The sequence below is a fragment of the Camelus bactrianus genome, chromosome 9, assembly GCF_048773025.1.
Source record: "Camelus bactrianus isolate YW-2024 breed Bactrian camel chromosome 9, ASM4877302v1, whole genome shotgun sequence".
Classification (NCBI taxonomy): domain Eukaryota; kingdom Metazoa; phylum Chordata; class Mammalia; order Artiodactyla; family Camelidae; genus Camelus; species Camelus bactrianus.
Window position 1 is genome coordinate 849,807 of NC_133547.1, and position 16,344 is coordinate 866,150.

General features: G+C 38.0%; 1 protein-coding gene across 3 annotated transcripts in view; it reads right to left on the minus strand.

Annotated features, from left to right (window-relative positions):
* The window catches only part of LOC105074426 (uncharacterized), a 34,644-nt gene that overhangs the window by 13,669 nt on the left and 4,631 nt on the right, over nucleotides 1–16,344 (minus strand). For 2 of the 3 annotated variants that reach the window (XM_074370917.1, XM_074370915.1), the window contains one exon: nucleotides 8,692–10,818. The exons of the other annotated variant lie outside the window; for it this stretch is intronic. In XM_074370917.1, coding sequence (XP_074227018.1) covers nucleotides 9,173–10,699 — 1,527 coding nt within the window. In that variant the 5' untranslated portion in view covers nucleotides 10,700–10,818 and the 3' untranslated portion in view covers nucleotides 8,692–9,172. Of the gene's footprint in view, nucleotides 1–8,691; nucleotides 10,819–16,344 lie in introns of those variants that run through there. 3 annotated transcript variants of the gene reach the window in all.

The following is a 16,344-nucleotide window of genomic DNA, read 5'->3' on the forward strand; positions in this document are numbered from 1 at the left end:
ACAGCAGTTCCCTCTAAATAACTCCATTTTAATTTCCTAGAAGAATCAATCCATAGGGGGACTAGCTATGCTACCCTAGAAGTGAGGCTTGAGGGGATCATTTCTACCCATTTCCTGTTAACTTTGATGGGTTCAGTACACACTACTCAAAATATGGCACCTTGGCATATTGAATATCAAGCTCAAAGAGTTGAAGAAGACCACAGAAGCAGGAAGGTCACTCAGCACACTCCCCATCTTTGCCCTTCTTCCGTGAAATCAGGAGATACATCTCCTATGTGAAAGATACTGTATCAGAGGGTACATCTTTCATCAACAGGGATAGAGAACAAAGGCCTGAGAACACTGTGCAACATAAATTGTTACTTTTTCATTTACTACCCACCACCAAAACCCATTAGTCTTTTTTTTTTTTTTTAATAATTTATTCTTTCTTTGTGTAAATGTATATAAAAGCTTCCTACTCTGGTCACTTCTTTGTTCTCCTTTGAAGTCTCCAAGATATATGTAAAAATTCAATAAAATGCAGATGCTTTTGTCCTGTTAATCTTAGTTTCATTTTCCGATCCCACGAGGTTCTGACACAATTTCACAATCACTTTTGCCCCTTGTCCATTGTGTAAAACTCGAGTTTACATCATTCAACTTAATCAGAATGAAAGCTGGGGATTCAGAAAAGAAAACTGGCTTGGAGAGGATCTATCCTGTTTCTAGTGCCATCCCTCAGTCTGGTCACCAGATACTCATTTTCTTTTTCTTCCTACACATACAGCACTCTCAGCCACTCTTTAGTGGGACAGCTCCAAATCACATCCAGTTATTGTCTCAGTCTAAATGTGAGCCTTTCTGTCCCTAACATAAACTAAGACAAGGAGACTATAGATAAAATGACAAGTAATCTGTCACCATTCACTCCCAATATATAGTTCTGGTACAGGACACAAGTGGGAGGGCCTCTGCCAAGTGCTGAAGAGAAATTCATGAAACAAGGTTTCCATATACACTAAATACGTCCTTCAGAATGTACAAAACAAAATTTGAAGTCAAGTGAAAAAATTAATGTATAACTAACACGGATAAATTTAAACTGTTATGTGGAAGGACAATGGTCAAGGGACTGTTATTCCTGTTGAAAGATCTGTGATAGAATGATGATCCGAGAGAGAAGTGCATCTGTAGATTGACACGTGTCATTCATTGTGTAAAGCATAACAATATTTCCTTATGGATTTAGAATGATGGAATTAATATGCATAACTTGAATAGCATATATGTTATTATGGGCCAAGTTAATTAATGTTGTAAATCCTTTGTAATATCTAGAGGGAATAAAAATATGTATCCATAGCTCTGTGCTCCAATGTGTTAAAAAAGGGATTTTCAGCTTCAATGATAAGGGTGTAGATGTTCAAAACTAGAACAAAAAATTGTTACAAATAACTACTAAATAGTGTTAAGTTTTTTAAAAGGACAAGATAAATTGAAACAGGTAGGTGAATAAATTCACAAAATAAGAGGATATATTTAAACCTAAATATATCAACTGTTACATTATATGGTATGGAATATCCAAGTCCCTGTCAATAGTTTTGGATGGCCCTAGACTTCCTTGGCAAGGGATTTAATTTTCATCAAGTGAAGCTGAAGGACAAGTTTTGAATTACTATTCAGACAACAACTAACATGCCGTGGCATCCTCAGATACCTACATCTACAGATGCTACAGATACACAGCATCACCCAGCAAGTCTTGTTATCCAGTCTCATCTAATATGGGCAGGTCCAAGGAAATCAAGGCCATGAAAAACTCAACTACCCAAGAAACCATCGTGTTGTCAGGAACTGGTCGTCTATTGTGTCCCGAAAATTAGAAAGTTTGACTTCAGTTAATCAACATATGCTTGCTGGGAGCTGATAGAGAAATCCATCAAAACAGGCTAAGTGCTTCAGGTCCACAGATGCAAAGTGTCTTAAAGGGAAAAAGTCATTTTCTGGGGCTTAACCCATCATCTTAATTATGCACGTCTTGCCAGCTGTTTTTCCTAACACATCCCAGTTCATCCTCTCCTGACCATCTCCAATGCCAGCATCCTAGGCCAGTCCTTTGGCATCAGATTCCTGGACTATATACAGTGGTTTTTGCCCTCTGTCCTCCATCAATTCTTTCTTACTGGATTCACTATCTACAGAGAAGCCAGGGAGAAATTTAGAACCAAAGTGGTGACCATTCTGTCTTGCTACACATGTTCCTCAGCCTCTAATAGTAGTAGGAACAAAAGGCAAAGGATGTCACTGTCTACCGAAATAAAATCTCAAAATGTTCGAGTTGTGAGTTAAGTTTTATTTGGGGCCAAATGAGGACTAGAGCTCTGAGACAGCATTTTGAATAGCTCCAAGTAACAGCTCCAAAGAGTTTGAGGGGAAGGTGAGTATGTGTTATTCTGGTGAAGTGGGGTACAAGCAACCCAGCACAACTTTTCTGTAGAAGATTGCTGCTATTCCCATGGAGGTTACTGCTTGTCCTGAGGAGCAGATTGTTCCACTAATGATTTTAGTGTTTTTCTAGGTGTGAGAAGACACAAGAATTCGGGCTCTTAAAATCTTCCCCTGAAAATACCTAACTGTCTCAAGGTCTGTTCTGAGTTTTCCCCAGAGCACAGAGTGACTCATTCCTGATCTCCAACCTGAACTCCTTTCAGAGTGTGTTGAAGGTCAGAAGCTGCAGTGGCTCCTGATTTAATCCTTTCAGAGGCAGAGGGCAAGTGTTAAGTTTTAGTTGACATCACCATAAGGAAGTGATCAAAGGAAACATCACCAATACTGGGAAAACAGACATGTGTTTTCTGCTATCATACACTGATCAGGACAATGAAACACTTTTGTATTATCGTGGACAAAACCAAAATAGCAAGAACAACAAAAACAAACCAAAAAAGCAGACAAACTCAATATTTTTTTAAGGATATCTTACTGTACACTAACTGGGGGGAAATTTTAAAAAATAATTGGCATATAATCTTTAAAAAATAGCAAGGGAGAACAACTTAGAGGAAATCAGAGAGATTGTTCCAGATTAATGGATATTCAAGGGAGGAGAGAAGTCAATGATGTTTATTATACTGTACATGATCCCAGACTGGGAAAACCAGATATAAAGGACATGAATATGACACTTTGGATAATTGGTCGAGAAGTACATAGTATTGTAGCAGCACAAAATGTCTTTTCTGAGATTAGTGTACTGAAGTTATGTAATATTAATTTATGAAATGCATATCTCTCAAAATATCCTGCATCATAACCCATTATTAAAAGATAATCCTGAGAATAGGAACAGAAGCAGGATGGCTGTTCTCTGCATCGGCAGTGCTTAGTATACCAGAGGTACAATCTACAATAAATAAGAAAATACGTAACAATTGGAAAGAGGAAGGAAAGCTGTCCTCTTCTGATCACATTTCAGTATTTCCACAACTGTCCATCTTCGTAAGTCCGATTCTGGATACCCTATTTACGCTTTCACCCATCCTAAACACCTCCATTTTTCCTCAGCTCTGTCCTACTCTTTTTTTTTTTTTTTTTTGGAAGGAGCATCTCATTCTAGTAGTCCATGAAATCAAGTTACTTAGGTGCTCTACCCATCAACAATGATAGGTGTATAACGACTGCCTTTTGTTTCCTGCCTGAATATATCCCATGTAATAAACTGTGCTTTACCCACAAGATTCATGCTATAAATGTTGAGACACTGAACAAATATGACAGCAGAGTGTGCTGTTCATTTGTATCACTTCAGGTACTTTTTCAAATGCTACTCATCCCTTTTATCTCCTTTCTGATTGATTCAGGACCCAACTATTCATCTATTGGAGACAAAATCTTCAAGATGGCTATGATTGCAACAGTTATTTGCTTGATTTCATTCTGTCCTTAATAGATAACAATTTCCTCTACTCACCCACTGTGACACCGTTTTTATTTTCCTATTTCCCAGGCATTCTTTCCCAGCTTTTTTTTTTTCTTTTGCCACAAGTGGCGAAACTCTATTATTTTAAGAGATTTCGGTAATGTACAAAATTCACAAATGTCTTTCACAGATATTCTTCACTCCCCATGTAGACACTGTCACTCCAAGATGAGATGGAATCCCAAACCCTTTTTTTTTTTTCAGGGTTCAGCTCCTAAATGTGCTAGGTTGCTGCCCCTGGACCACCATACAGACAGCAAGAATCAACTAAGTAATTGGGAATTCTCTCCCAATAAGCAATGTTCTTAGAAGCATTGTATCTGAAGAAATCCAGAAATGACTATCAATCTGTAAAGTATTTCTGCTTTGGGGCTCAAGAGTGTTCACAAATCTCATGTATTTAAGGAAAGATGTTTGCTGAGAAAAATCACTCCCGTCCACCAGCCTGGGTACTGTTCAGTATCTTTCCTTTTTGTTCCTGGTTATTCCTTCTCTGTAATTTTCTCTCCCCCACAACCCCGAATACACATCGTGAACCAAGCAGCCCTCACTCTTCAATACTTCACATGCAATACAAGCACGTGGTAAGCAGTAACATGATGACAGTGACCTCCCAGCCCCCGAGCACACCTTGTGACCGAGTGTCAGGTGCTGATGCGTGCTTCTTTCGGTGGCAAAGACGCTGGGCTGGAGGAAGTCTGTAATGAAGTCTCCACCTTCCTCCCAAGAACAGTGGCTCTTTACATTAATTAGCCAATTAGAGAAACAAGTATTTCTCTCCCATTTATAAGCATTCCATCCTTCATTAAAATAAATATTGCTAAGGATTATATAAAGGAATACTCAGGGACTTTAAAAAATGTCAAATGTAAAGTCGGCCTGTTAGTGAATTACATTTTAAAATGCTTTGCTGTTGTCACATATTCTTCAAATTCTTGAATCTGTCTCCCCGTCTCACCACCCACACCATCATTTTGTGTAAGAAGGGTTTTTTTAAAAAAAAATATCTTTTGGGAGGGCGAGTTAATTAGGGTTTAAAAATTTTTATTTTAATGCAGGTCCTGGACATTGATCCCAGGGTTTCTGGTCAATAGTGGGTTCTTGTTGTTGTTTTGGTCAATAGTGTTTTGAATCAAAACTTGGTTTGTATACTAAGAAGGTTCTCAGCCCAAGTTATGATTCAAAACTGTTCTGACCAGAGACTCTCATTGACAAGCAAGTTCATCTACCTATCTTTGACAGCAGGGACACTTAATTAAATCACAGAACCGCTGTGATCAGGGGAAATTATGACCCATCTATACCCGAGAATTACCTCAGTTCTCAAGGGCTGCAGTTCAACCACAGCAAAGTGGTCTCTGTGGCTTAAGGAACTCTTAATTCTCACACCATGTCTTTGGCCCATGTTTTCTAATTTAAATTCATATTATGATTTCTTTTCAAAGACTCCTAGTTTTACCCTTTCCCTTGCTCTTATTTTCACTCATTGTGCTAGTTCTATGATCTGTTCTTGTTACACATGACATTTCACATCCATGGACCACACAGGATACTGGCATCAACGCTTCCCCTGCCCAGCCTTGCAGTTTCCACTGGATGACTTCCATGTGTGTGAAGAGCTGGTTTCTTCTCCGGAAACGACGCTCCCTGCCCTCTCCCTCTACAGCACAGAAACAATTGATAAGGCAATGGAAACTACTGATATACAATGAAAAAGAAATTCTTTTCTGTAAATTTTAAAGTAAATGCCTTGAAGACAAAAACTGGAGGCTATTAGAATTACTGCTTTTGTCACATTATACAATTATTTGATTTTAGTGTTTCTGGGCAAAATTTTAATTACCTTTACTTAAGATAATCTCCTTTATAATTTAAAAGCAAGCTTATAGATATAAAAAAATCTGTTGATTTCTAATTATTTTGTCTAACATGTATGTGCAGCATAAACCTTGTTATTAATTCCAATAATGCTTACTGTGGTTCTATAGTGTTTAAAAAAATATTTATTTCTTTTGTGTAGGGGGGGATTATTTACTTATTTCTAGAGGAAATACTAAGGATTGAACCCAGGATCTCAGGACCAGCTAAGCACACACTCTACCACTTGAACTATACCCTCCCTCCCATTATGTTTCTTGAGTGAACAATCATTTCAGATTGCAACTATGAACATGTATCATTTTCAAACGCATTACTGACATCTCAGCTATTCTTCCTTCCCCATGAAATGACCATAGCAGAAAATTAGCAAGTCAGTATAGTGGTGGCTGGTATAGTCGTTTCATTTTTAATCCAGTTGAAAATAATCCGCATTTATTTCACCATCCACTGCTTAACTACACGTGTATTTCTGGAAGAAACTTCCTTGAAGTAAATATGGATCCTTCCAATGTTGTTCAATCTCACATTTTATTACTTCAGCTTGCATTTCTGCATTTTCATCTATGTTTGAAGATGCTTTTATCTGATGTACACAGTGCCCACACACAGGTCTCCTTCAAAACAGAGCAGTCTTGTGTGCCACACAGGATTTTTTTGTATCAAAATATAGTTTACACTGTTTTGTTAGTTGCCGGTGTACAGCATGGTGATTTAGCTACACATATATACATTACTTTTTAATATTCTTTTTCATTATAGGTTATTACAAGATACCGAATATGGTTCCCTGATCTACACAGCAGGACCTTGTTTATCTATTTTATGTATAGTAGTGGGTATCTGTTAATTCTAAACTCCTTATTTATCCCTCATCCTACTTTCCCTTTTGGTAACCATAAGTTTGTTCTCTATGTCTGAGAGTCTGTTTCTGTTTTGTAAATATGTTCATTTGTATCATTTTCTTTTTTTAGATTCCACATAGAAGTGATATATGTGTCTTTGTTGGATCTACTTCACTTAGTATGGTGATCTCTTGGTCCATCCACATTGCTAATGGCATTATATTGTTCTTTCTTATGGCTAAGTAGTATTCCATTGTATATATACACTCTGACTTCATCCATTTATCTGTCAAAGAAAAATTAGGATACATCCGTGTCTTGGCTAGTGTGAACAGTACTTCTATGAAAATTAGGGTCCATGTATCTTTTCCAATTATTTTCTCTGGATATATGCCCAGGAATGGTATTGCTGGATATGCTAACTCTATTTTTACTTTTTAAGGGATCTGTATACTGTTTTCCATAGTGGCTGCACCAAATTACACTCCAACCAACAGTGTAGGAAGGTTCCCTTTTCTCCACACGCTCTCCAGTATTTATCATTTGTGGACTTTTTAAGGGTGGCCATTCTGTCTGGTCTAAGGTGACACCTCATTGTTGTTCTGATTTACATTTCTCTGATAATTAGAGACATTAAACGTTTTCATCTGCCTGTTGGCCATCAGTATGTCTTCTCTGGAGTAATATCTATTTCGGTTTCCTGCCCATTGTTTTATTGGGTTATTTCTTTGTTATAGAGTTCTATGAGCTGTATCAAAATGTTTGTAATTACATCCTTGTCACCTTGTTTGCAGTTTTTTCTCCCATTCCATAGGATATACATAGAATATACTTATATTTTAAATCAAATCCAGATGGATTTGGGTTTATTCTCCAAAATGAAAATGATACAATGTTTACTTAAATTCCTTTCCATTCAATTTCTTTTCTTTGGTCAAATCCTTCCCACTTACATAACATACTTATTAATTTCATAATATTAGTATAATTTTATGAAAAACATACTTGTGGGTAAAATTTTAAGGTATTTTGTAGGTATTTCGCATGGATATATATTAGTAGAAATACATTCAAAAGTGAATATTTAAGAAAGTCTCTTTAATTCCATATCCCCATTTGACCTCACCCCCCTCTTCCCTCTGGTAACCACTAGTTTGTTTTCTGTAACTGCAAGCTTTTTTTTCTATTTTGCATATATGTTCATTCTTAGTATATCTGGATTCCAAATATAAGTGTTATCACAGAGTATTTGTTTCTGTGTGACATTATTTCACGAGGTATAATATTCCCCAGTTTTATGGAAGTTGCTGCAAGTGGCAGAATTTCATCCTTCCTACAGCTGAGTCACGTCCGTGTGTATATGCCTCACATCTCCTTTATCCACTCGTATGCTGACGGGCATTTGGTTTGTCCTCATATCATAACCACTGTAAACAGGGCTGCTGTGAACTTCAGGGTGCATAGATCTTGGATTTGTATTTTCCTATTTTCTAGATAAGTATCCAGGGGTGGAATTGCTGGATCATAGTTAGTTCTAATTATAGTTTTCTGAAGAACTTCCAAACTGTTTCCCATAGTGGCTACACAAATTTACATTCCCACCAACAGTGTATAAGGGTTTTCTATTCTCTACATCCTCACCAACATTTGTTATTTGTAGACTCTTTGCTGACTGCCATTCTTACAGTTGGCAGGAGATATCTCTGGGTTACTCGGATTGCATTTCTCTAATAATTAGCATTGTTGACCATCTTTTCATATGCCCGTGAGCCAGCTATATGGCTTCTCTGGAATAATGGTTATTCAGTACTTCTATTTTCTGGTCGGATTGTTTGGGTTTTTTATATATTGAGTAGCATGAGCTGTTCATATATTTAGGATATTAACCACTTGTTAGTCATATTACTTCCAAATATTTTTTCATTCCAAAGGTTGTCTTTTCATTTTGTCAATGGTTTCCTTTGCTGTCTAAAAGGTTTTAAATTTAATCAGGTCCCACCATTTGTTTATTTTTGCTTTTATTTATTCTGTGTTAGGAAACAGATCCCCCCAAAATACTGCTACAATTTATGTCAAAGAGTGTTCTACCTATATTGTCTTCTAGGCATTTTCTGGTTTCAGGTCTTACATATTTCTTTAACTCATTTTGAGTTTATTTTTGTATATGTTATGAGGTAATGGTTTAATCTTACTGTTTTACATGCCCTGAACGAGGCAGCCTGGCACTGAATCCTAAATCCCTGTCCAAGCTGGGAGCTTACAAGATGACACACCCTCCTTGGGCCTCAGTTTCCTCCCTAGAAATGGTCTCTTGGCTGCAGGCCTAATGCAGATGCATCCTCCCAACCTCTTATCACCTCAAACTCCTACACTCCCAGTGTGGTTCTCATCTACTGCATTCGTAAGGCCTTTTTTCCATTGTGAACTTTGTTATGTCAAAGCAAATGGCTCTTTTGGATAAAAGACATCACATTCCTTGCACTCATAAGGCCTTTCTCCACTCTGAACTCTGATGATAAAGGAGGCCAGACCTATCAGTAGAAGATTTCCCACATTCCCTGGACTCAGAAGGCTTTCCTGCAGTGTGAACTCTCTGATGATAACACAGGCTAGATCGAGCAGTAAAAGATTTCCCACACTGACTGCACTCATAAGGCTTTTCTCCACTGTGAACTCTCTGATGGTAACGAAGGCCCGACCAAACCATAAAAGATTTCCCACAATCACTACACTTAAAAGGCCTTTCTCCAGTGTGAACTCTCTGATGAACACGGAGACCAGAACTCCTAATATAAGATTTGCCACATTCACTGCACTTGTAAGACCTTTCTCCAGTGTGAACTCTCTGATGATAACGAAAGTTAGACTTATCATTAAAAGATTTCCCACATTCACTGCACTTAAAAGGCTTTTCTCCAGTGTGCATTCTCCTATGGAAACTGAGGTGGTTGCTTTGGCTAAAGGATTTCCCACATTCATTGCACTTAAAAGGCCTTTCTCCAGTGTGAACTCTCTGATGAACACGGAGGCTAGAACGCCAAATATAAGCTTTCTCACATTTATTGCACTTATAAGACCTTTCTCCAGTGTGAGCTCTCTGATGATGACGAAAACCAGACCTATCATAAAAAGATTTCCCACATTCATTGCACTCAAAAGCCTTTTTTCCAGTGTGCATTTTCCTATGGAAACTGAGGTGGCTGCTTTGCCTAAAGGATTTTCCACATTCATTGCACTTAAAAGGCCTTTCTCCAGTGTGAACTCTCTGATGTCGAACTAATTGGCACCTTCGAAAAAAAGATTTATCACAATACTTGCACTCATAAGGCTTTACTCCCACGTGAATTTTCCTATGGTCATCGAGGTATTCCCTTCGACAGAAGGACTTCCCACATTCACTGCACTCAAAAGGCTTTTCTCCAGTGTGGATTTGCCCATAGGCACTAAGGCGGTGGCCTTGGATAAAGGATATTCCACAGTCTCTGCATTCATAAGGGCTTTGTCCAGTGTGAACTTTCCGGTGCTGAGTAAGTTTACATCTTTCAGTGCAGGTTTTCCCACATTTGTTGCACAAACAAAGCCCTTCACTACTGAACACTCTTTCATCCTGAACAAGTATGTCTCTGTGGCTGGAGGCCTTCTTGCATTCTCTGATGCTGAGATGACTTTTTCTACTGCGAAAAACAGCTCCACATTTGTCACTGTTTAGTTTCTTACTAGGATTAGCAGCCTGTTGCTGAAGCCCCATGTTAGCCAGAAAATCCTTCCCAATCTTCCTGTAGGTAAAGAGGTTCCCTGATGCATTGACTGTGCAGCTCTTCAAAAATGAGGGTCCCCCCACATCACATCTGAAGTGTTTCTCTCTAATGTGCTGCCTCTGGGGCTGTTGAAGGTCTACAGTGAAATAGAACTGCTTCCCATATGTCCCACGTGTGTATGATTTCTGCCCTCTATGTGTTCCCTGGTGTTCAGCCAAGTGCAGGATGTCTCTCAAGACTTGGACACACATCTTACATGGCTGGCCCTTCTCAGGAGACACACCTGCCCCAGAAGTCCTGATCTGTGACACTCCTACAGGTGAGCTCTGTTCACAAGGTGGCTGTTCATCCTCAACTCCATGACAAGAACCTGAAAACGAACAAGTGATGTTGAAGAACATGCTGACTTTAATGAGGCTGGGGAATGGGGGAGGCGGGAACGACACCAACACAAGGGTACCTTTGACACATGAAACGATCAGTCCAAGGGATTGTGTTTGGAAAATCAAGTTGGGATCAAACTGAGGACGCAGCTGCTGTGCATTACTGGCCCTTAACATCACAGAATTGAGGCGGCCTCACCAAGCCCAAGGCACAAGGACTGGATGTGGCCCAAGTGTGAAAGGCATCTTCTACAATTCACTCTTCTGTCAACGCTGGTGACCTATGATACTATTTAAAAGTATATGTACAGGCCCCAGAAAATCTCACTGGAACAGGCAACTAGTGTTCAAGGAATATTAAAGGTTACCCCTGTGTTTTAGGACATAAATAATGCCAGAAACTAGTATGGGGAAAACAGTGATCACTTACCACATGAGGTAAGTGATCTAGAGAGGTGGTAGGGAGTTTATACCAGGCTGAAGTCAGGATAAAAGGGAGAAACAGTACAAATGACAAGCTGTAAGGGTGTCAACAATGGAGAAAGGATGACAGAAGTGATCTGTGGCCACTGGCAATGGCACTAAAACAGCAGTCAGACAAGACAGGTTCCTAGTATGACTTCAGCAGAGACCTGACATCAAGCCCTCTCCCAGCTGCCACTCATTCTGGCCAGGCTATCCCTGGGCTCTTTTTGGCTGAAACAACGGTCATGTCCATCCCAGGAGCACCAAGGACTCTCCACCTCCAGCTGAACGACTACATAGGACACAAAGGATACAAGTCCTAATGGAAAGTCAGGACAGGTGAGTGGCCAACACTGGCCCAGAGGAACTCAGTTCACAAGAGAGAAAGAATGGATACTTACATACTAAAAAAAGAATCTCCAAGGAGCTAGAGGAAAGGAGGAAGAGCAGGAGTACAAAGTGTTAGGAATCAATCTCTCCACCTAAAAAACAACTGTACTGTCAGAATTTAACTGATGTTAATATTTTGCAACTCTGGAGTCTACTGTAGATTTCCATTGTCTGAAATTACATTAACTTTGTTAAGTTCAGTTCTTAGCATGTAGTAGCCACCAACAACCCCAACCCAAGTTCTAGGGCAGACAGCTGGGCACATGTCCCTGGAGCAGTGTGCATGCAGCCTGCAGGAGCTGGAGTGGGAACAAAGCACCTGGTCCACCAAGTATCAGAGATGTGCACTCTGCTGCTTCTGAAAGCAGACGGTTGACACAGAGGTGTACTGGCATTGCTGTAAATAGTACCAGCACCATACAAAGCACCAGCCAACCCTGGATGAAGCACACCCAGGAAATTTAAAGGGCCAATGTCTATTCTCCCTCTCTTCATCGTTCTCGTTTTCCCTTTTGGGGAGTGAGATATTTAGGGACCAGGACAATAAAAAGTAAACATTTGTATGGGGGAACTTTAAAACTCATAGCACACCTTCAAGCAAAGGAACAGTGAAAAGACCTTACATTTCCACCTCGTGTTAACATTCAGAAAAGACACCCTAAAACCATCAAAAACAAAGAGAAAACACCACACAGCAAATCTTGGTTAAAAAGGAAACAGGAGATTCCTCAGAAGACTGGGAATAGACTTACCATATTACCCAGGAATCCCGCTCTTGGGCATATATCCAGAAGGAACCCTACTTCAAAATGACACCTGCACCCCAATGTTCACAGCAGCACTATTTACAACAGCCAAGACATGGAAACAGCCTAAATGTCCATCAACAGATGACTAGATAAAGATGTGGTATATTTATACAATGGAATAGTATTCAGCCATAAAAAGTGACAACATAACACCATTTGCAGCAATATGGATGTTACTGGAGAATGTCATTCTAAGTGAATTAAGTCAGAAAGAGAAAGAAAAACACCGTATGAGATTGCTCATATGTGGAATCTAAAAAAAACAAAAACAAAAACAGAAAACAAAAAACAAAACAAAAAAACATAAATACAAAACAAAAACAGAGTCATAGACATAGAATACAAACTTGTGGTTGCCAGGGGGATGGGGGTGGGTGGGAAGGGACTGGGATTTCAAAATGTAGAATAGATAAACAAGATTGTACTGTGTAGCACAGGGAAATATATGCAGGATCTTGTGGTGGCTCACAGCAAAAGAGAATATGACAAGGATGTATGTATGTTCATGTATAACTGAAAAATTGTGCTCTACACTGGAATTTGACACAACATTGTAAAATGACTATAACTCAATAAAAAAGTTAAAAAAAAAAAACAAAACAAAAAAACAAAACAAAACAAACAAAAAAAGGACTGACAGAAAAATAGCCCCAAACTATGCATAGTGACTACATGTTTCTCAAGACATGTAGGAAAAAACAACAATAAAAGAGTTGCTTTCACACCACTGGATATCATGGGAGAAAAGGACCTAAAGCAAGCAAGCAAGCAAGAAGAAGGCCACCTGTCTATGACCGGGTCTTCATTCCACCAGAGTCCATGGACAAGGGGCTGAGCCCAGGGGCAGAAGGAAGCTAAAAAATGGCTAGAGAAATAGTGAGGGAATTTTGCTAGAGAATTTTATATTTGCAATTAAAAAAAAAATCTATTCCTAAAATGTTGTGCCCTCCAAATTTTAGTTTCCTGGTGAATAGCTCTGGTGGCTTGACCTTAGTTTTTTTTTTTTTTTTTTTTCCAATGGGTAGTTTGGGTAAATTAAATAGTCTTGTTCAAAAAAAAAAAAAAAAAAGGAAACAGGATTTCCACAGCTACAATATTATCAGATAAAAATGCTCAGTTTTCAACAACAAAAAGTCACAAGGCATACAAAGAAACAGGAATATATGATGCAGTCAAATGAAAATAACAAATCTATAGCAATTGTACCTTCTGAACAGGTACACAAGGAACAAACAGTTGGTGAACTGACTAGAAAAAGACTTTAAAACAACTGTCTGAAACATGTTCAAATAGCTACACAAGTGGATGAAAAAAAATTGCCCAAACAAAAGGGAAATAACAATAAGTAGTAAGTACTATAAAAAATTGAGCACCTGAAAAGGCCAATTTCTGAAGTGAAAAAAAAAATCTCTAGAAGGATCCAACGCAGAAAAACATTCCAGATTTGATGAAAGACACGGATATAAACACCTAAGTATCTCAATGAACTCCAAGCAGGATAACCTTTGAGACCCACAGTGCGGCACATTATAATCAAACTGTTCAAAGGCAGAGACAAAGAGTGAATCTCAAAATCATCAAGAGAGAAAGGATCCCCAACAAGATTATCAGTAGACTTCTCAACAGAAATCTTGGGGAGCCAGAAAGCAGTGGGGCTGATACATTCAAGTCATTGAATGAAAAATGTGGCAAACAAGAATCCTAGATCAGGCAAGATCATCCTTCAATAATAAGGAGAAATTAAGGTATTCTCAGGGAAACAAAAGCTGAGGAAGTCCTTTACGACTACACCTGTAAAGGGAGTCCTTCAGATTGAAATCAAAGGAAACTAAACAATAATTCAGTTATTTGAAGAAATAAAGATATCTGAAAGTTAAGTTACAGGAAATTTTAACAGCCAGTTTCATTATAACATTATCAGTGCATGTACTTGTTTTCCTACATGATTTCGGAGACTCTCACATGTTAAAATATAAGTCGCAGTTTAACCACTCATCATATAAAGATGTAATTTTGTGAAAACAGTAATTGAAAATGGTGGGGACAGAGCTGTATACCATCAGATTTTTTAGTGTTATTGATGGTAAACTGGTATAAATTAAAATTAGTATGCTCTAGCTTTAGGATATTAAATGTAATCCCAATGGTAACTACAACAAAAGATATATGGGAACACAATGGAAACAAGAAGGGAATTAAGACATTTCACTACAAAAACATCAACTAAATGCAAGGAGAAAATAACAAAAAATAAGGCAAACAAATCCCTAAACACACAAGAAAGAAAGTATAAAATAAGAAAAAGTATCTTTCATCAGAAATTGCTATAGATGTAAATGGATTAAACTCCCAAAGCAAAAGACTGACTTGCAGAATAGATTTTAAAAATGCTCTGACTATATACTGCCGACAAAAGACAAGTTAAAAATGAAAGGTTAGAAAAGATATTTCATGTAAATAGTAACCAAAACACAGGTGTGGCTACTATTAATACAAGACAATAAAGATTTTAAGTCTAAAAAGGGTACAAAGGACATTATATTTTGACAAGAGATTTAACTTAAGAGGCAGAAATAATTAGATATATTTACACACCGAATAATACACCATCAAAATATATAAAGCAAAAACTGACAGTTGTAAGGAGGAACAGTCCTACAATAACATTTGGAGATTTCAATACTCTGCTATCAATAATGGATAAGAACAACAGATTTAATTAGATAAAGATTATACAAACTACACTCTCAAACCTCAATGGAATGAAGATAAAAATCAACATACAGAAAACTGAAATATTCACAAATTTGTGGAACTCGGATAATATGCCCTTAAACGACCAATAGTTTCAAGAAAAAAAGTCACAAAGGAAACTAGAAAATAAAACTTAGAAGATGCAGCAAAAGCAGTACTGAGGGGAAAACTGAGAGCAAAAAATGCTTACATCAAGATAGAAGAAATGTCATGACTCAACAAGCTAACTTTACAACTCGACGAACTACAAAAAGAACAAAGTAAACGAAGCTTTCTGGAAAAGGAAATGGTAAAGATTAGATTAATAAAAGCCAGACCATTCTGTTCTTAACAAAGCCTATCCTAATCAAAATTATTGAACCAGAGCCTAACCTGCTGCAGTTTTATCAGAGCCAAACTTGTCTGGGAAAAACAAAATACTCAACTTCAGCCCCCCTGTGCCCATCCTCTCCCACCTAAGGGAAGGAAAAATAAATTGAAAAGCCCTTGTGAGGTTCACAGTCTAGACACAGGAACTCATTAAAAGCCTGAAAATTAAACACACTATGAATGCTTACAGGGCTATGCCTGTTTTCTCACCACACCTTACCAACACACACCAATACAGGACTATCATCATGCCAGTTTTCAAGATAATATTACAGGGCACACTAAAAGGGGGGAAAAAGGTTTTAGAAGACAAAGGAAGCTTCAGAGCTGGAATCAGATTATTACAGGGATGTTGCAATACTGATATTGGGAGTAAGAGATAACTATGATTAATGTGCTAATTAAAGTCTGCTAAGGATAAAGTACATATTACATGAGACCAGAGGGCAATATAAAGCAGACAGGTGGAAATTCTAAGAAAGAACCGAAAAAAAAAAAAAAAAAAAAAAGCAAGAGATCAAAAACACAGTAATAGAAATGAAGATGGCTGTGATGGGCTCATTCACAGACTGTACACAGCTGAGGAAAGAATCTGAGCTTGATGTTCTCTTAGTAGAAACTTCAAAAAAAAAGGAAAAAGAAAAGAAACTTTCAGAACTGTAAAGCAAGCAAACAAAAAAAGACTAAAAACAATAAAACAAAAATATTCAAGAACTGTGGGACAAC